At 48.0% G+C, this 20762-nt stretch overlaps 1 protein-coding gene across 5 annotated transcripts; it reads left to right on the top strand.

Moving 5' to 3' along the window:
* Positions 1-1235: 1235 nt before the first annotated feature.
* LOC133928653 (plant cysteine oxidase 5-like) lies at positions 1236-16865 on the top strand. Of its 5 annotated transcripts, none has more exons than XM_062375078.1 (9): positions 1236-1379; positions 1474-1571; positions 3226-3327; positions 3429-3458; positions 5357-5520; positions 5652-5688; positions 10752-10862; positions 16097-16297; positions 16376-16865. In XM_062375078.1, the coding sequence occupies exons 3-9, from the start codon at positions 3321-3323 to the stop codon at positions 16498-16500; spliced, it is 675 nt and encodes a 224-aa protein (XP_062231062.1). In that variant the 5' UTR covers positions 1236-1379; positions 1474-1571; positions 3226-3320; the 3' UTR covers positions 16501-16865. The 5 variants fall into 5 exon arrangements, with proteins under 5 accessions (XP_062231062.1, XP_062231061.1, XP_062231058.1 ...); XM_062375077.1 differs by having other exon boundaries at positions 1237-1379; positions 3222-3327; XM_062375074.1 differs by having other exon boundaries at positions 1242-1379; positions 3226-3458.
* The last annotated feature ends 3897 nt before the right edge of the window (positions 16866-20762 follow it).

Below are 20762 nucleotides of genomic sequence, written 5' to 3'. Positions count from 1 at the left end.
TGTGTCAAGGACTTACTATGGAACCCCATTTATTACACATTTAGTTTTAGATGACCATCTAAGTTTGCAAGTGATGAATGAGGTATTAACAATATAATATAGTCAAGTTACATGGACAATACTATTCTTTGCCGTTTTGTACACATGTGGTGTGGGGGAATGCTGCTTCTTCCCCCACATGGTCTGAAGTTGAAGAAGATGGGAAGTCGCATGTGAAGTGTGTGCAAAGCATGAGACAAGATAAAACCTTAGAGACTTCACTGAAGGTCACGAGAACAACATTGGTGCCTTCGAAGGATGCCTTAGTGTCGAAGGGTGTTGTGCCGAAAGACATCTTAGAGGCCTTTGGTGCCAAACAGTGCTGAAGTCATGAGCCCCCGACGAAGGCCTCCATCTGAAGCAAATGTAACGGCGCCTAGTAGCCCACGTGTAAAATGACCCTTGTAACCCTGGAATATTCCTCCATGTGAGGGCTTTCCATTAATAATTCCTGAGCTAGATTTTATTTGGAGATTCATGCAGGATTTGAAATTTATAGGATAAAATATAATAATTTAAATATATATTTTTAGTCTAAAATAATAATAAAATGTATCAACCAAAGACCCTCGATTAGACATAGCTTCAGCTCTAGCTCTAAGAATTTTTAGATCTAGAGACGATTAATTTAAAAATTCTTAGAGCTAGAGCTCTACCAAATAGACTCTTAATCTTCACATCTAGAACACCTAGTGCCAAATTTCATCTTGCCCTATTTGATCATCTCTAGCCTTTATAGTTGCACTTGGTAGAAGAGGAAACCAATAAAAAACACCTCAAGTCGTAGAAGTTTGTGAATGAATTAGGTCAAAGGGAAGAGATGCAAAATATTGGCCTCAGTTCAAGGAAAGGAGGAGTTTAGAATGGAATATGTATCCACCTGTATCGCGTGGGGTACTGCACTATATGATTTGACATGTAATACAACGCTATATGATCTAACATGATAATCATAGTGTCATATACTATCTACGCTGACGCGTAAATATGCTATATCTATATCATCTTTTTATCTCATCACATGTATTAATGTTTGACAGTATAATGCCCTTCGGCGTTGTCGAGGCTAAAAGTCCAATGTTTTTAAGGAAAAAATTAGCAGAGGTTTATTAGAAAATGTATTTTGATATCCTTCTAAAGAAAAAATATTGCAGTGGCTGACCGAACGACCGACTCGCTGCGCTGCGTTCGCTGCCCGAGGCCCTTCATTTCTTCCCCCCCCCCCCCCTTTCGCCCGTGGCCTTCTCCCCTGCTCCGGAAGCGACGACTGGGGGAACTGCCACGGGTGCCGCGCCGCCCTTCGCCGGACGTCGGGCTCTGTGCCAGCCACGACCAGCCTTGTACGTCCACCGCCCGCCTCCTCTCTTCCCTTCCGGTCGTGCGAAGTCGGGCACCGGAAACCGTAGATTTACCTTCTCTTTTGCGGTGCCAAAGGGGAACGGCAGGTACGGCGGCTGAAGGGGAGGTCGACGCCTGGCTCCGAGCTTCTTCCTTCATCCTTTCGTATTTGGTTTCCTTTTCTCCCTGATCTCGTAAGTTCACTCTTTTTTCTTTGCCTCAAATCGTGCTTTTTTTCGAGGAAAATCGTGTTGTAATGGAGGTGGAATGGTGTTTGTTCTTGATAGATCCGGCAGTTACATGTATTGATTTCGTGGAATTTTTTGTTGATCTGGTTAATAGTTCTTTGAAAGGAATCGATTGATTCAGTGGTATGACGTGATCATGCATATTGCTGTTGTTTCGAATCTACTCAATGAATCTGGCATGATGTCTAGGATTAGTATCTGAAGCAAGCACTAGTACTAACAAGTAACAACAGTGGCATACGTTGGTCAAATTTAGATTATACATAACAGAGATACGTAGCATTCCTTTGGTTTATATTTAGTTGTTTTGGTGCAGCAAATTAACAGCACTGATCTTGTTTCCGATTAGGATCTGAACTTGCACATATACTATACTGAGGCACTTCGTTAATTTTTTGTTACACATTTTTCTTTGCCTCGGGTATTGTAAACGGACAAGATGAAGCTTAATTGGTGCTGCTGCATATGTGACTTTGTCTATGGTGGTTTTGTTTGTCTGGTTTAGATAAATAAATATGAGACAATCTATTACCTATGGTCCAATGGAGGAAAGGGATAAGTCTAGAACTGACAACTTGAATAATGAAATTTACAGGAATGATACAACCTGCACAAAACGATAAGGCTTTAGAGAGCTCCTTTCTTCCAGTTGTGTCAAGTTTTGAGGCAATGCTCTTTGATCCATGACACTATACGCGTTCAAGTTGTCAAGTTCCAAGTGAAGTCAGAAGAGGCAACCATTATCCTTGTCCAACCTTGAACAGATCAAATGGTTAACACTGAAGGGTATTGAGGAGGGGTGTGTGTGTAGTGGGGGGGGGGCATATAGTTTTTTCTTCTACAATTTGATGCCATGCTTCCCATTTGGAGGATTTACAAAAAACTAGTGCCATTGTGCACATAATTTGTTTTCAGTGCAGGGAGATGTCTAACTATGCAAGATGCTAATCTAAGCTACCCACAGCAGATGATCAGTATAGCATGTAAACATATATTTTTGCAGGCTACCTGAACACAAAACAGCTAATTTCGAAAAAAACAACCATGCATGGAAGAACTGACTATGTATAAAAAATAAGTTAAGATACTCAATGAACATATGAACTAATTGCAGCTAATCACGTCCAATAAATCCAAGTAGATTAGGAAATTACTCATTTCAAATATCACAACCAGATTCATCTAAAGCGCACTTGACACAACTACTACCCCCACAAACTCTCCCTTTAGAGTTAGCCAATTGATCTGTATCGAGTTTAGGTTAGGATAACCATTGGCTCTTTGGACTTCACTTGCAGACTTGAATGCATAACAGCTTCCAATAAGAAGGCTTCACAATATACTTTAGTTACTAATAACTAGATGCCATGCAATTGCAGATTTCTTTTGCAATGTATTCAATCCTCATCCAATTTAATACGAATTCTGCGCTTGCTGTACTATTTCAAAACTAAGCCAATATGCTTTACTATATACCAATGAATTCATTAAATCTAATCATATCCATATTGTTACCATAGTTTCCTTTTTTTTTTCCTTTTACAATGCCTTAAATTGAGGAGACTGATCATTTATAAATGTACTCTTGTTGCTTAGGTAGATGCAATGATTGAGAACCTGTGATCCAAAACAACGTTTGTGGATCAGTTGAGCAGTCTCTCAATTGCAAGTTCGAGCAGAGCTTTAAGAAGTTTGATGATTGGTATATTCTCAATACTACATTAAAGTGCCAGATGCCCAAAATAAAGAACCTCTCTAATGCTTGTAAAGTATCATTTTCTCCAAATGGGCCCATATCTGAAGAGGCACTTGAGAGAGTTCGTGCACTATTAGGTGAGTCATTTTTTTTTATCTTGTATAATAATTGGTAGTTATTTTACAATTGTCCACTCTTGTATTTCTTTGTTCCGAGCTATTGTATCTTTATTTTTTGTTCTGAAACTACATCCCCATGTGAACTGAAGGTTCACTTTCTTTTGCTGTGATGGCAACTTTTTGTTGGTAATTGTCTAGGCCTTGGTTCTACAGTTCTTGATGTTGTCTTTTTTCTCGAATACATAGGAGAGCTACGTGTCATTTTATTAAAGAGAAGAATATTAATAGAGTACAATACCACACCACCTACACCCTAAATTATAAGATTCGCGCCACAACAACAACAACAATAACAACTTTTGTCCCAAGCAAGTTGGGTAGGCTAGAGATGAAACCCACAAGGTCCAACTAAAAAGATAATGTGAAAACAATAATGATAATAAAGATACTAGTAATAGTAACAAAATAAAAGTAATAATGGTATAAAGAGACTGATGCATAAGTTATAGTTCTGGCACGCGGATTGCTAATTTCCACGCGCTTCTATCCGTGTATAGTTCTTTGGGGATATTTCATTCCTTCAAATCTCTCTTTGCAGACTCTTTCCATGTTAGGTTTGGTCGACCCTGGCTCTCTTCACATTATCAGCATGCCTTAGTATCCCGCTATGCATAGGTGGTTCTGGAGGCCTTCGTTGGATATGTCCAAACCATCTCAATCGATGTTGGACAAGCTTTTTTCAATTGGCGCTACTCCTATCTTATCACGTATATCATTATTTCAGATCCGATCCTTTCTTGTATGGCCACAAATCCATCGCAACAAGATGGAAATGACCATCGCAGCTACTAGGATCAAGGAAACCCAAAACTACCCAGCTAATAAGCTCTGGAGATCCTTAGCTTCAAAGGCGCACCAAAGAGCTCCCTCGTCTGCCACCGCTCTCATTATCATGCTCACACTTGGAGTTGCATTGTTGAAAACACAATCACTGTGATGTTTCCACAATTCACTGTTTGATCACACGGCAGCACCAGCCCGAGAAGACAGCCATATCCAGCTGAGTGCCACGGCATGCAGCCCGAGCTTCTGGCTTTTTATGTAGTTCTTTATAAGCATTTTTGTTATCCTTTTTTGCATTTAATATTCTACATGCAGGCATGCAGAATTCTTTTGTGCAACAATTATGTTTTATATAATGTTGAAAGGTCAATGTAGTTATCTGAGCAACAGTTTAAGGTGTGGAGTGTGTTTAGATCAGTTAGCTATGGGGCAAAAAAACAAGTTTGGGATGGAATGAGTTAACGATGCTGATAGTGTGGAGTTAGGCTGATACGTATTACTGGGAAGCGTGCTGAAGTCCTTGAAGTGGAGGGCATCAACCAGCTATGGCCAACCACCTTTGAAAGTCGAGGATGCTGTTCAAGTGTTCACAGGGATGCTTGATTTTATGTCTATCCTTAGATCTTAGCCTCATTGCATAGTCACTTCTTACATGTCAAATACTGTGATACTCTGTGATTGTATTGTTCACTCCTATCCTGTTATATGGTCGATGTGGACAGCTCTCTTGAGAAGCTTGAGTTTCTTCTGGCTGTGCACAATTTTGTATTGAGAACAAGCTATCCGCAACTTCCTTAGTTGTGTTCGTTGTGACTGCTATGAAGAGTTGCTACCAACAGTGAATACAAAACAGCGTCTTGATTTATTGCTTTCTTTGTCTGGTCAGGGTTGCTCAAATCAGGATTTAGGAAAAAAAATGTTATGTGCTACCATGTATGGTGTGAATTTGCAATGTGAAATTGTTTCTCTAGAGTTTACTCCATTGCCAAACAGAGAAAAATTGCTATCTATTTTATTCTATGATATCAGAGCATCGGCAGACCTAAAGTATCAATTATATTTCTTTTTCCCAGATGAGATAAGACCTTTAGATGTTGGTCTAGATAATGAAGCACAAATTGCATGCAATTGGAATAGTTCTACACGTCAACCAAACGGGAGACAAGGACGTAATGGGGCTAACCAGTTCGCCTCTCCGATCAAATATTTGCATATCCATGAATGCGAAAGTTTCTCTGTAAGATCTCTTATTCATTCATAATTGGATATTTTACGTTAATTATGCATGGCTTTCTAGTAGCATATATAAGACATCTTCTTTGTTGTGCTCACTGTATTCAGCAAGTACTGAATTTATAATCTACCCAGATGGGTATATTTTGTATTCCTCCGTGTTCAGTTATTCTGTCAAGGACGTCGATGCCCAAGACAGCGGGTCCTCGGCTACGGAGCTCGTAGCCTTGACGGGTAATGGCGTCGGGGTTGTTGCCCGGCTGCCCAATGATGACGGAAGGTGAGATTAGGAAGAAGAGAGAGGATTAGGGTTGGTCATTCTTGCCTCCAAAGAGTGCCGATTACATGCATTATATAGGCCCGTGGCCTGCTAACAAATGGAAACAAACTCCTTTATTCTAGCAATCTTTGCATGTCGATCTGCATGCCTGCATGCCTAAATCCACGCCTAGCCACTCGGTGCCGGCGATTTCTGCTCCTGGACGCGCGGCCGACGTTGGTACTGGAGGCCCCACATGACATCTCTCCCCCCCTCGACGATCAGCTCGTCCTCGAGCGGGAACATGGGGTAGCGGGCGACGAAGCCGTCGAGGTCTTCCCACGATGCTGATGAAGCGGGTTCGCCCTTCCAGTGAACGAGCAGCTGGCGAACGCCACGGGCAAGGCGAGCGCGCGTGACGCGGTCGGGCTCCGGGGCCGCCGCTCCGTGGTGGATCGGCGGTAGGGCCGGTGGCGACGTCGGGGGCGTGCCGACGAACTTCTTCAGGAGGCCGACGTGGAAGACGTCGTGAAGGCGGGCGCGATCCGGCAGCTCCAGGCGGTAGGCGACGTCGTTGATGACGGCGGCGACGCGGTACGGCCCGTAGAAGCGGGGTTTAAGTTTGCCCGTTGTCGGAACTTGGAGGGACGTTGCGGCACGCTGACGGAGGCGGAGCCAGACCCAATCGCCGACGGCGTAGTGGACCTCCCTGTGGTGCTTGTCGTAGTAGGCCTTGTACACCGCCTGAGCCTGCTGAAGCCGGTAGCGGACGTCGGCGAGCAGCTCGTCACGTTCCGCCATGGACTTGGCCACGACTGCAACCCTGGTGTCGCTTGGCTCGTAGGAGCGGATCGTGGGCGGGTCACGGCCGTAGACGATCTTGAAGGGCGTGTCCTTGAGCGCTGTCTGGAACGCCGTGTTGTAGATGAACTCGGCCCATGGGAGCCAACGTACCCATTGCCGAGGACGATCACCGGTGAGGCAGCGGAGGTACATGACGATGATCTTGTTCGCGGCCTCTGTCTGTCCGTCTGATTGCGGGTGGAATGCCGACGTCATGTGGAGCTTGGTGCCCGTGAGCCGCATGAGTTCGCGCCAGAATGCCGACGTGAAGACGGGATCTCGGTCGGAGACCATAGACTGCGGGATTCCATGGAGGCGTACAATCTCTGCGAAGAATGCCCGGGCCACCGACTCCGCCGTGTACGGGTGCGCGAGGGGGATGAAGTGGCAGTACTTGCTGAAGCGGTCCACCACCGTTAGGATGACAGACTTGCCGCCCACGCGCGGGAGCGCCTCGATGAAGTCGAGGCCGATATCAGTCCAGACCGCCGTCGGGACGGGCAGCGGTAGAAGGAGACCAGCGGGGTGCAGGTGCTCGGACTTGTACCGCTGGCAGGTGGCGCAGGCGCGAATGTGATCTTGCACCGTCTTGCGAAGGTTGGGCGAGTGGAAGTCCCGTCGGAGGCGATGGAACGTGCGCTGAACACCCTCGTGTCCGTCGTCGTGGACGGCGGTGAGCACCTCGTGGAGCAGTGGCGATGCCGGCGGGATGTAGAGGCGGCCTTTGAATGCAACGAGGCCGTCGAGGAGCGACCAGGGAGACGCGCGTGTACCCGCTGTCAGCTCGTCCCTGAGCGCCACCAGAGCCGGATCGGTGGACGTAGCTTGGCGGAGGCGGTCGATGTAGTCGAAGCGGGGGCCCGAGATAGCCAGGGCCACGGCCTCCTCCGTGTCGCGGCGAGAAAGGGCGTCCGCGACTGTGTTCGTGTTCCCCGCCTTGTACTCGACGGAGAAGTCGAAGCCGAGGAGCTTGCCCACCCAGTGGTGCTGTGGAATGGTGGCCAAGCGCTGATCCAAGAGGAACTTGAGACTGAAATGGTCAGTCCTTACCACGAAACGGCGTCCCCACAAGTATGGCCTCCAGTGGCGGATGGCGAGGACGAGGCCGATGAGTTCACGTTCGTACGCCGCCAAGGACGCATGGCGTGGCGCGGTCGGCCTGCTGAAGAACGCCAGCGGGTGCTGGTCCTGGAGGAGCACTGCGCCGAACCCGTAACTGGACGCGTCGCACTCGACGACGAAGGCGCGGTTGAAGTCGGGCAGGGCGAGAACAGGCGCCGTCGTCACGGCTGTTTTGAGGGCGGCGAAAGCCGCAGCAGCTTCCGGCGTCCAGGAGAACCCTTCTTTGCGGAGGAGGGCTGTCAGGGGGGCGGCGATCGTGCCGAATTCCCTGACAAACTTGCGGTAGTACCCCGCCAGCCCGAGGAAGCCCCGGACCGCCCGCACCGAGCGAGGCTGCGGCCAGTCGGCCACTGCTTGGACCTTGGCGGGATCCATGGTGACACCCGCAGCGGAGATGATGTGGCCGAGGTAGGAGATCGATTCGACCCCGAACGCGCACTTGGATCGCTTGACGAAGAGCTGATGTTGCTGGAGCGTGCTGAGGACGGCGCGCACGTGGCGAAGATGATCGGCCCATGACTCGCTGTAGATGAGGATGTCGTCGAAGAAGACGAGGACGAAGTGGTGGAGGAAAGGTCGCAGGACGTCGTGCATGAGCGCCTGGAACGTCGCCGGCGCGTTGCAGAGGCCGAACGGCATGACGAGGAATTCGTAGAGGCCGTCGTGGGTGCGGAAGGCGGTCTTGGCGACGTCGTCGGCGCGCATCCGAACCTGGTGGTAACCGGAGCGCAGGTCGAGCTTGGAGAAGAAGCGGGCGTGGCGGAGCTCGTCCAGTAGTTCGTCGACCACCGGAATCGGAAACGCATCCTTGATCGTGATGGCGTTCAGGGCACGATAGTCCACGCAGAATCTCCAGGAGCCATCGGCCTTCCGGACCAAGAGGACCGGCGACGAGAACGCCGAGGAACTGCGGCGAATGATGCCCTGGGTCATCATCGCGGCGCATTGGCGCTCCAATTCATCCTTGTGCGCGGCGGGGTAGCGGTACGGCCGGACAGCCACCGGGGCGGATCCCGGCAGAAGGTTGATGCAGTGGTCGCGGGTGCGTGCCGGAGGCATGCCGGAGGGCTCGGCGAAGACAGGGGCAAACTCCTCGAGGATGGCGGTGAGGAGATCGGCGCCGATGCAGGCCTGGATCGCAGAGCCTGTGGGAGCCGCCGTGCCGCACCAGCGTATCCGACGGCCGCCACACCAGAAGGACATGGTGAGGGCGCCGAAATCCCACAGAATCGGGCCCAGCGTTGCCAGCCACTGGGTCCCCAGGACGACGTCGTACCCAGCCAACGGCAGGGCGTAGAAATCCGCGGTGAACTCCTCCGCATTGATGGAGAACGGCGCGTTGCGGAACACGCTGGGGCACTGGACGCGCTCGCCATTTGCCACTGTGACCCGCAGTTGGCCCTGGGTGAGGGTCGGGAGCGTGGCGCGGGCGGCCGCCTCCTCGGCGATGAAGTTATGCGTCGAGCCGGAGTCGATCAGGGCGAGGAGGGAGGTGCCGCCCATCGTGAGATGCATCTGCATGGTCTCACTGGTGCGCACGCCAGCGATGGCGTGGAGTGAGATCTGGGGCTCCGCTGGAGTGGCCTCGTTTGTCTCAGAGTTGGTGTCGTCCTCGGCCGCCGCCAAGTCGAGGAGGAAGATGCGTTGGCAGACGCGGTTGTGGCCTCGCCCAAACTTCTCGTTGCAGTTGAAGCAGAGGCCTAGGCGGCGGCGCTCCTCCATCTCTGCCTGCGACAGGCGCTTGACCTGGCGGCCCTCGACGGTGACCGGCTGTGGCGCTGGCGCGGGCGCCGTGTTGGGCGCTGGGAGCGCCAGACGGGGCGGTGGCGCCGGTAGGATGCCCCTCTGGTGATCACGCCCTGGGCGTGGTGGTGGCACGGCCGCCGCGACACACTGATCGCGGAGCTCCAACTTGCGGGCCAGGCTCATGGCGACGGCGAGGGACTGAGGGTTGTGGAGCTCGACGTCGAGGCTAAGGGGCGGCAGCAACCCGGCGGTGAAGATCTGCACCTTCTGGTCCTCGGTGAGGTAGCCCGCGCGAGGCAGGAGAGCTTCGAACCGACCTTGGTAGTCGATGACGGAGCCCGTGCGCTTGCATGCCATCAACTCGCCCAAGGGGTTGGAGCGCAGCGGCGGCCCAAAGCGGAGGTTCAGTAGCTCGGTGAAGCGGCGCCACGAGGGAGTGCCTTCTTCCTGCTGAATTTGCATGAACCAGAGTTGGGCGGCGTCGTCCATGTTGTAGGACGCCATCCAGACTTGCTCCTCTGGAATGATACGTTGCTGGCGGAAGTAAGATTCACACCGGTTGATGAAGATGAGAGGGTCCGACGTGCCGTCGTACTTGGGGAAGTCCAATTTCTGGAATCGTGGAGGCCTATCTTGATGGTGTTCGCCTGAGGCGGATTTGTCGCCGGAGGACGACGAGGGTGGCGGCTGTCGCGTGTCGTGCAGGCGCTGGATCGCCAGCGAGTTGGCTTCCACCGAAGCTTGCAGCGACTTGAGGGAGGCGGCCAGGGCGTTCAAGGTGGTTTGGAGGGCGTTGGGATCGCTCATGGCGGATGTGCGGCGTGGGGTGGGCGGCGCAGAGGAAGGGCGGAACGGCGGTGGTGGCGATGGTGGTCGGCTGGGTGAGGAAGGCCTGGATCGTGATACCAGGTTGTCAAGGACGTCGATGCCCAAGACAGCGGGTCCTCGGCTACGGAGCTCGTAGCCTTGACGGGTAATGGCGTCGGGGTTGTTGCCCGGCTGCCCAATGATGACGGAAGGTGAGATTAGGAAGAAGAGAGAGGATTAGGGTTGGTCATTCTTGCCTCCAAAGAGTGCCGATTACATGCATTATATAGGCCCGTGGCCTGCTAACAAATGGAAACAAACTCCTTTATTCTAGCAATCTTTGCATGTCGATCTGCATGCCTGCATGCCTAAATCCACGCCTAGCCACTCGGTGCCGGCGATTTCTGCTCCTGGACGCGCGGCCGACGTTGGTACTGGAGGCCCCACATGACATATTCCACTTCACAACCATCCTGGAATGACTGTACTGAGCAAGCTTCTTTATGGAAAACTGCACTCTGAATCCTATGATTTGATTGATATAGCTGATCCATTTGACCAATTCCAAGGTGAGTTCTGACATTTGAATTGATGCCTATCTGCTACGACCATTCTCCGTAATTATACTCTATTTGGTTAATTCGTTAGGGGATGATATTTAGTATGCCACCATTGTTTCTGTTTAAAACATGTAATGGATGTGCAGAGTTAATGTTTTCAAGAAAAAAAGGAAAAAAGACATACATTAGTAGTTTGAAGGTGATTTATTTGTTCTGAAACCCAACAAATGGTTAAATCACAATTGATTATCTCTTGCCATCCCAAATGGCCATTAATTGCTTTGCTGATTCGATGATACAGCAATGCTAAGATGTGCGGCACAATGTTAGGAAGTTACGGTGCATAAATTTCATGTGTCAAGTGAAGCACAATGGTACAAATCCACGGCACTGGACATCAGCAGGAGTTAGAAAACACACGGATAGGGAAAAACATAGGAACAAAATGTCATATTTCAAAAGATAGAAATACAGAGTTCTGTTTGTATGGTTATGATGAAGAGAGAGCATTGGACTTCTCAAAAGAGAATTAAAACGAGATTTGAGCTCATATTTATTTTCATATGGAATTGGGGGCATAGGGATCCTAAGGATTGAAAAGTAAATCCTAAGGATTGAAATCCTCCAAAATTTATATGAAAATCCTACGATCTAATGGAGCCATTAGTAGGCTATCTCATATGTTGTACTACACTATTTCTTGACAAGATGAGGTTCTCCACACTTGGAATCTTTCATGTTTACAATGGATAAGCATTTTTTATTATTGATTTTAATTATTTAGCTTGATTATTTTGGTATTTCAGTATCGGCCTTTGGTTCCATTCAATCTGGCACAACTACTAATCCATCTGCTTGCTAAAGAAAATCTAAATCCTACATCCTTCATCGAAACCTATTGCTGCAACTATTTATTACTCCTCTGCTTGTCCTTTATTTACCACATAGCACTTTTATGTTAGTCTGTTACAGGCAGCTATGAGTCTATGACATAGTTATTAGGGTGGTGTGGCGAGGCGCGCTGACCCACCACCTTCACACCTTTATATTGCTTATGGCGCGGTGTGGTGACACCATAAACATATCATAGTCTAGGATATTAGGAACATACGGTGTAACTCTTGTTCTTTAAAAGAGAGATTATTTTCTCAAGTGGTTCAAGTGCTGTGAAACTACTAATGTGCGGTTTGTGCCTGATGTTGGGGCATACAAATCTAAGCAACTGCATGCTGCAAAGCATCCAAGACCAAGTAATTTGTTTCTTGCATTTGTTATATACATTGCTGCAGATGAATATCGCTATCCTTATGAACTAGACATGAGATCTAACCTTCCAAAGATATGACTAGTTCTTATGAGATCCAGATCTGAACTTCAAGTTCAGTTCGGGAAGGAGATGTTGGGACGAAGGGACAATAACTCTACAAATGAGGGGGTGATCTGTAAAAAGGCAGAACTAAGTAGACTAGTAGTTGTGGCCGTCGTCGTTGTTTATAACAAGTTGACGCCTTTGGCTTCCACATCTCCCTCCCCCTTCCTTGCCCTTCTCCAAGTTCCCAAGGCGAAGCACTGCAGCACTAAGTTGACTAGTAATGGTGGTGGTTGTCGTCGTTTATAGCAAGCCAATGCCTTTGGCTTCCACATCTCCCTCCCCCTTCCTTGCCCATCTCCGAGTTCCCAAGGCCAAGCACTGAAGCAGCAGCAAGAGTCGCCGCCGAGGAGTCACCCATCGAGGAGCTCGATGCCTCAACGGTTGCCACACTCCCTCCTCGACATGGACTTAATGGATCTTTCGCCGTCGTTGGATCTGTCATTTTCGACCGTCGGATCCGAACAAGGAGGCAGACGGGGATCAGGATGGAGACGACGAGGTGGACGGGGACCCAGATGGGAGATGCCGATCTAGGCAGAGGCTGGCGGCTGTCGCTGTCTGTTGCGCCTGTCACGACTTGTTTTGTCGAACCCTGATCTTGGGTTCCCCTGTACCTCCTATATCAGTCCGATATTGTTCCAAATGTAGTTTAAACTCTTCAATCAGTGGCGGTGTTTGCTATTTGCCATAAATACTTTGGTGTCCTAGGTAGCGTGGTCCTCATGTTCAACTTTATCCTAAGTTTTATCCATTGAAATTCCTTTACGGTACTACACTAGTAAATCCCTTAGTGTCATCTGATAGGGTCTTTTGCTATCGAATCGTCCATCTAGGAGTACTTCCGGTTACTTTTCATACTACATGTACCTTCTTTAAGGAGTAATTTTTCTTCAATATTTCCATGGAGTATTGAGGTAATCTTCCAAATTTCATAGGTTGTATTGTCTTGTTGACAGTCAATCACTTAACTCCAAGATTATAACTTGTCATTTATTCTCTAGGGCCGTAGAGTTTTGCTAAGAACTCTACCCCACTCAGAAAATTCAACACAAGGGTGTCTAAAAGACATTTGATACTTGTTCTAAGTTAGCACATTACAAAAGACTTTTACAACTACCGGAGTTCCCTTGGCTGGAGATACCCTCTAAAGGGTGAACAAAAGTACAACTTTAAAGTAAAAACTAAACGAAGACCTAAATTGAACTAACTAGGGTATCCACAGGGAATGATATCCATTGACTCCTGGGTCTTTGGTTATGGATATCTTTTCCAAATGCCTACCTAATTTCAGTCATTTCGGTTATTGATGGTGATAATTCGATGATGTAGGCAGATGCTACATTTGGTTACTTCTGGGGACAATCCTTTGCAAGGTGTTCTGGGTCCTTGCAAATGAAACAAAGCTTTTGTGCAACTAGAGTGTTGTATTGGGGTGCTTATGAACGTCTTGTTATGTAGTGTCTGTGCTGCCTATAGTTGTAGCAAATCTTGCCGGGGCTTTGCGTCTTCAGAGTCCCTTGTTGTATGTTTCCACTATCTTTGTTGCAGGGAATTGGATTTGCTTGGTTAGAGGTAGATCCAGGGGCTTCGTACTACATAATCTGTTGGTTCTTTGGCTTCTGCCTCAAACTATACATAGCTTCTAACAAGGATAGTCTTCGGGCACTAAGTTTTCTCTTCTTCTTACATTTGCATTCTTTGCCAACATTTCCGAGAAGTAGAGCTCGACTGATGTCACTAAGTTCTTGAGCAATAGCTTGCATTACTTGGGTATGGTTAGCCATAACTGTAAGAAAGTCGCTTGCAATAGGTGTTAGTGGCATGTGTTGCTCATTCCCGTTGTCTGGTACGAACTTTGTTGATGGGCTACCTCCATCTTCTAGTCTTGTGGCTTGGGTTTTAAACTCTAGGTGGTTATCATCCTCACTTGACTTCCTTGTTGACATTGTGGGTAGCGTTTGATTCTTTGGGGATAAGGTAGAAAGCATAAGGTGAGTTAAGATTCAACTTGGGGTACATGTGTAACAAGAGCACACAATCGAGAAACATGCAATGAACAACCAATAAGAACCAACACTACGGTGCAAACAATTACAATTAACTTTTCGTTTCTAAGTTATGATAGAGAATATGGGTTAGGATTCATGCTTGATACAACTCCATGTGCAAGCCCTAATTTTGTTATGGTTCTCTGGGGTACTCCATGTTTACGTTTTGAGAATGGAGGGTAAGGAGGAATCCAACTGGTTTTGCAATAGATTGCCAAGGTAAGGTGAAAGCAATAAGATATATATAAGGTAGGGAAAATTTTTGTAGTAAAACTAAGGTATAATTAACGTCAATGCTAAGCTGACCTACAGCCAAATATGGCTCTGATACCACTCAGTCGGAAAATCAATAGTTGATATGCACATAATTCAACAAAATAATGTCAAATATATAGTTGATATGCACATAATTCAACAAAAGACGACATGTCCAACAGTTGAGTGTAGCAGAGATGCGTATGCTGAGATGGATGTGTGGCCACACAAGAAAGGATCGGGTTCGGAATAATGACATACGTGATAGAGTTGGTGTAGCACCATTGAAGAGAAGCTTGTCCAACATCGTTTGAGATGGTTTGGGCATATACAACGCAGGCCCTCAGAAGCGCCTGTACATAGCGGAAGAATAAAGCGTGCGGATAATGTCAAGAGAGGTCGAGGTAGACCAAACTTGACATGGGAGGAGTCTGTAAAGAGGGATCTGAAAGACTGGAATATCACCAAAGAACTAGCCATGGATAGGGGTGCGTGGAAGTTAGCTATCCAAGTGCCAGAGCCATGACTAGACTTGCAAGATCTTATGGGTTTCATCTCTAGCCTACCCTAACTTGTTTGGGACTGAAAGGCTTTGTTGTTGTTGTTGTTGATATGCACATAATTCAACAAAATGATGTCAAATATATACTTTGAATAAAATAATTATTTGAGTAAACAAAACAATGGTCTTGTGGACTAGTATCCACGTTTCACCAGTCAAGTAGAAGAGTCTACATTGGAACGAAACGGAATGACCCAATGCCACATGCAACATGTGGGCAGCCACAACCTTAGACTTCCACCTTTCATCTTCATCTAAGACGAGCTTGAACTCCATCTTTACATATGGAAAGCAGCAAGTTTTATTACGGAAGATACTCAACAAGTCATATACTACTTCACCAATCCGTACTCAAACTTGTTGCTTTTAGATATAAATATGGAGTTCAAGCTTGTCTCAGATGAAGAGTGGAAGTCTAAGGTTGTGGCCGCACCATCCTGTTCGTTCCGCTGTAGACTCTTCTACTTGACTGGTCAGACGTGGATACTAGTCCACGAGATCATTGTTTTGTCCACGAGTCCACTAATATAGGACACAGGGGTCTGACACGTTTGGTCGCTATAGGACGCCAAGACAGGGGCGCCACGGTGCTATATTGGACGCCATACACACCGGAGCCGTGGCGTCCTGTGATTTTCCGCCACGGCGATATAGCGTCACCATAGCGAAGCTTCAGTGACACCCTAATAACTATGGTCTATGACAACTGATTATGCTGGTCAGTTTTATAAGCTAATTTTTCTGTTATCTAATTTAGAGCTAAGCAAGTAGAGCTACTTTCCCATCCATTGTCCCCTGGCCACCTTATTGTCCACGGGGAATTAATATTCAACACTAACCTCCAGATGGTTTTTTATTTCTGTTGTACGAAATGCTGCATTTTCTGCTTTTGATTAGATTAATGTTAGACGAGTTTGAGATATGGCTATTTATCACAAACTCCTTCCAATCATGCAAATGTTCTTATTAAAATAATTATAATGCCTTGACCTGTCGCAACTTGTAGCGAGACCAGCAAAGCTTGTCAGAGATTGTGAAATGTCGGCACCAGAGACAACCATTCTTTACCCCAACAGGGGTGGTAACATCCACACTTTCAGAGCCATCACACCATGTGCTCTCTTCGACGTCCTTTCTCCACCATATTCTGCTGAGGAGGGGCGACACTGTTCATACTTCCGGAAGTCTCCAGTGAAGGAACCACATGGTACACGGAGCTCTTGAAACTTTAACTTCTAAATTTCTTGTCCATTATGCTCATGCTAACTTAAAATCTACCTGCCAGTTGTTTTGCCCAGTGAAATAGATAGCTCAGAAGTAGTCTGGTTGGAGGAGTTGGAAGACCATCAGCCCCCTGAGGATTTTGTTGTTGCGAGAGGTCTTTATAAAGGCCCTGTAATAAGGAGATAATTTGGTTTGGAGCACGTAGTCCACGAACCACAAATCAGCTGAAATAGGATGAAGGATTCCAGTATTTATTGCATGTGATTTAGAAGAGCAAGCATCACAGGGTCACTGGGCAGCTCGTGGTTTACTTAGTACATGTCAAATTGAGCTGTGATCACCTGACATCGATTTTACAGAGCAGGAATGAACGTTTATGGTTTGGTCACCATTTTAATTCTATGTGCCCACTGCTGGAGCATCTCTGACGTACATCAGATGAAGACCCTGGCGTACATACTTCTGAGCATAGTCTGTCATACCACTTGTCATGCTGTAGTAGGTAGGTCAAATGGAACAAGCTTTACACCTAATGGTGATTTCGGAAAGAATTTGGTGTGTGTGTGTGGGGGGGGGGGGGGGGGGGTACCATTATGTCATGGCGTTAGCAGTTGCATTACTAAATTCTTGGGATCGTCTACATTGTGTGAATTCCATAAACAACCCCGAAGTCACTGTTTTTTCAATTTGACTCGCGTTAACAGTTGCATTACTAAATTCTTGCGATCGTCTACATTGTGTGAATTCCATAAACAACCCCGAAGTCATTGTTTTTTCAATTTGATTCGTTTTCTTATGTGGGTGTTTTTCAACGACATAGTAACTTATCAAGTGGAAACACAAATAATCTATTATTGAAGGAAACGCAGGTACCTTTGGAGAGCAATCTTCTTAATACGATGGATATCCTCTCTCGCCTCACCGCCACCCTAAATGCATTACCATTATATGTTGTTGTATATGTTGGAATACATGTTGAATATGTGTATAAATAGGTTATGTATTGAACTTGAGTTGTATTAGGTGATTAGAGATATAGTTTGTGTCGGACTTATATTGTTATGACTAAATATTGGGTATCACTGGTGTAATGGGAGACCGACATAGAGGGAAGGGCAAGGGGCGGTGGTGACCTGGTGCACCTATTGGATGCAGGTAGTGTGTGGTGATGTCTTAGTGCTAATGTACTATTGAATAATATTAGGGATGAGCGTCTGTGGTCATACCTAAAGATGTAAGTAGATGGTTGAACCTTATTAATAAATATTGTCTTGGTATCGTTGATTTTACGTTTAGCTTTGTGACTTGGTTGTGCTTCCACATATTCTAACAAGTGGTATCATAGTCATGGAGAAGTATCATGTGAAGGCATGAGGAGATGTTACACATTGCGCAAAGATTGCACGATCTATGGACCGGACATGGCACAAGGTGGCGCATGAGGCTACTATTCGATAGGGGTCGGTTAGACGTAATAGCTAGGTTCAACGGTATGACTGAAAGATGTTGTGGATGAGAGGAGTGACTTCGCTTCACCATCTAATTGACAAATCCAGATCAGGTCGGCTATTGCATGCTTAAGGTGGAGCAACGACAACGATAGCAAAAGCCATGGTGAACTCAAAGGTTGATGGATACGGTTCGTTCAAGAGTTGTTGGGCGGTGCACGAGTACGACTGCATGGCTTCAAGCTCTAGGCACAAAAGACGTGTGGTAGGAGCTCGACCGAGTGGGTTTAGGGCAATGACCCAGGTGGAAGCTGCATGCGGAGGCCCCTGCAGGCCAAGTACATGGCTGAGATCAGACTAGATGAGAGGCCCCTGCATCGCTCCTAAGGGCAACTCGGGTGACTCCCAAAGCCACCGCGCGCCACCACCCCTCCACATCTCCTTTCCATCTCGCCACCACCTGAGCAAGTTGTCAGAGACCTGCACAGCTGCAAGGACAGCAATGGCGGGGTTAGAGGCCGCCATTGCTGTCGCGGGTGGCCGAGTGAGCCCGCACCTAGAGGCGGTCGACGACAGGCATATCCACACGATGGCATCTAGATATGCGTGGCGAGTCATCGGTTCTATGCGTTGGGCTGGCTTGCATGGTGACAGCGGCAACAATAGGTCTTGCTCGGCGACAGCTTGTTTAGTGCGGCCGCGGTCTGGGCAGTGTGGTGGTGCCGGGTCCATGCGAGGGACGTGTTGTTCTTCGCACGTGATGCCAGTTAGCGTAGTGGCGGCACCAGGTCTTGCGTGATGGTGGTCCTAGTTCCGTGTGGTGGTAGCGACTGGTCCCTTAAGGCGGCGGCAACGGCTGTCCCGCAAGGCGACCGTCAGTGCTAGGTGGCTGGGCCAGTTGCATGCACGGTGTCGTGCGGTGGCACGATGGTGGTGTCACGGCGGCAAGCGGTAGGGTGGCATGCGGTTGTGGGTGGCGGCCAGGGCAGCGACAACAGAGGTGGGTTATGGATGGCGTGGCGGCCCTTTGTTGTGATGATGGTTGATGTTGGTTTTGGGTCCTGCGCAGCAGGCTCCCGACGATGATGTGAGGCTTGGAGAGGTGCTGCAAGGCTATGTGTTGCTCTCTCCAGCGCCATTGCTGAGGTTGTGCGCTATGCGGGGAGCTCGCTACCGCCAAGGCACTGTAGGGGGGAGGGGTGGGAAGGCTAAGGGTGAGAGCCTAGCCTAGCTTTTTACTGGTGCTGGCAGCAGCGTTCTCTCGAGCGTCGCTCTCCCTCATGGGGGCACTGTCGCGATGCCTCCATCACTCTTCCTACAGTTCTCATCGGGTGAAAACCCTGTCCATTTTCTAGGAGCGATGGTGACATCTTTGATGTCACTTCCTTCCTAAAGGCATCGTCTTGGAGATCTCTCTTTGCTTCTGATGGTTGGTTTGTTGCAGGGCTCTACCCTCCCAGAGCTGCCTCTTGCTTCGAAGTGGATGTCAAGCACGAGTGGGAGGTGTTTGCTGTGCGAAGTCAGAGCTGCTACGTTATAGGATGTGATGAAGCTTGGCAATGATGACATGCGGTATGCTCTTTCTCGCGAGTGTCTTGGTGGTTGTTGTGTGTCTGGGTGCGTTCTCGAGGTTAGAGGCTGAGGTCCACTATAGGAAGTTGGAGCTACTTTGTTATTTTAGAGATAAACCTGTCAACGATGACTCATGTCGGGCTCCGTCATTTGTAGGTTGTGGGTGTGTGATGGTGAGTTGCCATAGTTGATCGTCGTGACTGTTTTCTATTGTTATGACGATTTTTGGTCAGTTTTTTCTAATAAACCATACGGTTATAAGTTTTTCAAGTTCAGTTTCATTTATAAACTAAGTCATATTTATTCTTTTTAGTGAAGTGTAGAAACTCACTGCCCTTTTCGAATATTCTTCCAAAAAAAGTACGTGGCTGACCAAGCATGCCGGTGGCTGGCTGGTGAGACGTGCGTAGCAGCCGATGCCCAGATGCCATGCGTACGCTCAGCAGGCAGCCTGGCCTGCGTGCAGAAGGCCCTGGCGCGGGTGCTTGGGCGCAAGCCGAGCGGACCGACCGGTGTGTGGTCAAGCGGAGCACGACGTGTGGCCTACGCGGGTGCCGGAAGGAGCCCGACTGGCTGCTGTGAAGATTGGCCAGGTGGGCTAGCTGGGCGGTACATGGGCCTATGGCGCAGTTGGCTCAAGTGGGCTCAGGCGCTATGGCAGCTGGGTCCTGGTGGGAAGCTGATCGGTTTGGAGTCCAAGTCGGAGTAGTGTTTCGGCCAGGATAGCTAGCGTCGAAAAAATAGATCAGATAGTCCACGGAATTGCAAAACAATTACAAACGTCTGTTCATGAACCGGTGCTTACGAGAGTTTATGGTGAACGGCAAGCGGCGCTCGAGCAGATCTGCTTCATCATTTGTGAGCGACGTGGTTGTTGACGAGGCTCAAGAGCGACAAATAGTGCACGAACGGGGCATGAGGCGGAGCATGCGCAGCTCGGCCTGTGCGCGATGACGCGTCCAGGCAGGGTGTAGGACGAGCATGTTGCGGCACGCTCAGCACACGTGAGGTGCGCATAGGCGAAGGGATTCAGCGGTCTACAGCAACATGTAGATGACGTTAATTGTGTTCAAATTTGAGGTGACGAGGTTTGATGAGATAGGCAATTTCGGGTTATGGCAGGTGAGAGTTAAGAACCAGCTTGCACAACAAGATATCCTTAAATCTCTAATAGAGTTAAAATCGGCCACAATAGATGATGACAATTGGGAGGAGATGCAAGCGCATGAGCCGACAACAATCAGGTTATGTCTCTCTAATCAAATAATGTACCATGTCATGAAGGAGTCATCACCTAAAAAGATTTAGGATAAATTAGACGATCAATTTATGTCTAAAACATTGACCCACAAGCTGCATCTGAAGCAGAAACTATAATGCCTAAAGATGCAGAAGGGATCGGATCTTGCTGAGCACATAAACGTCTTC

Source organism: Phragmites australis, chromosome 9 (assembly GCF_958298935.1).
Source record: "Phragmites australis chromosome 9, lpPhrAust1.1, whole genome shotgun sequence".
Lineage (NCBI taxonomy): Eukaryota > Viridiplantae > Streptophyta > Magnoliopsida > Poales > Poaceae > Phragmites > Phragmites australis.
Note: the sequence above shows the minus strand (reverse complement) of the source record. Positions and strands in the feature narration are given on the sequence as shown.

Coding starts and splice junctions, on each gene's coding strand:
- LOC133928653 (XM_062375075.1), top strand. CDS start 3,359: ATGCCCAAAATAAAGAACCTCTCTAATGCTTGTAAAGTATCATTTTCT. Junction 3,459..5,356: donor GAGAGTTCGTGCACTATTAG/GTGAGTCATTTT, acceptor TCTTTTTCCCAG/ATGAGATAAGACCTTTAGAT. Junction 5,689..10,751: donor TCCTCCGTGTTCAGTTATTC/TGTCAAGGACGT, acceptor CATGACATATTC/CACTTCACAACCATCCTGGA.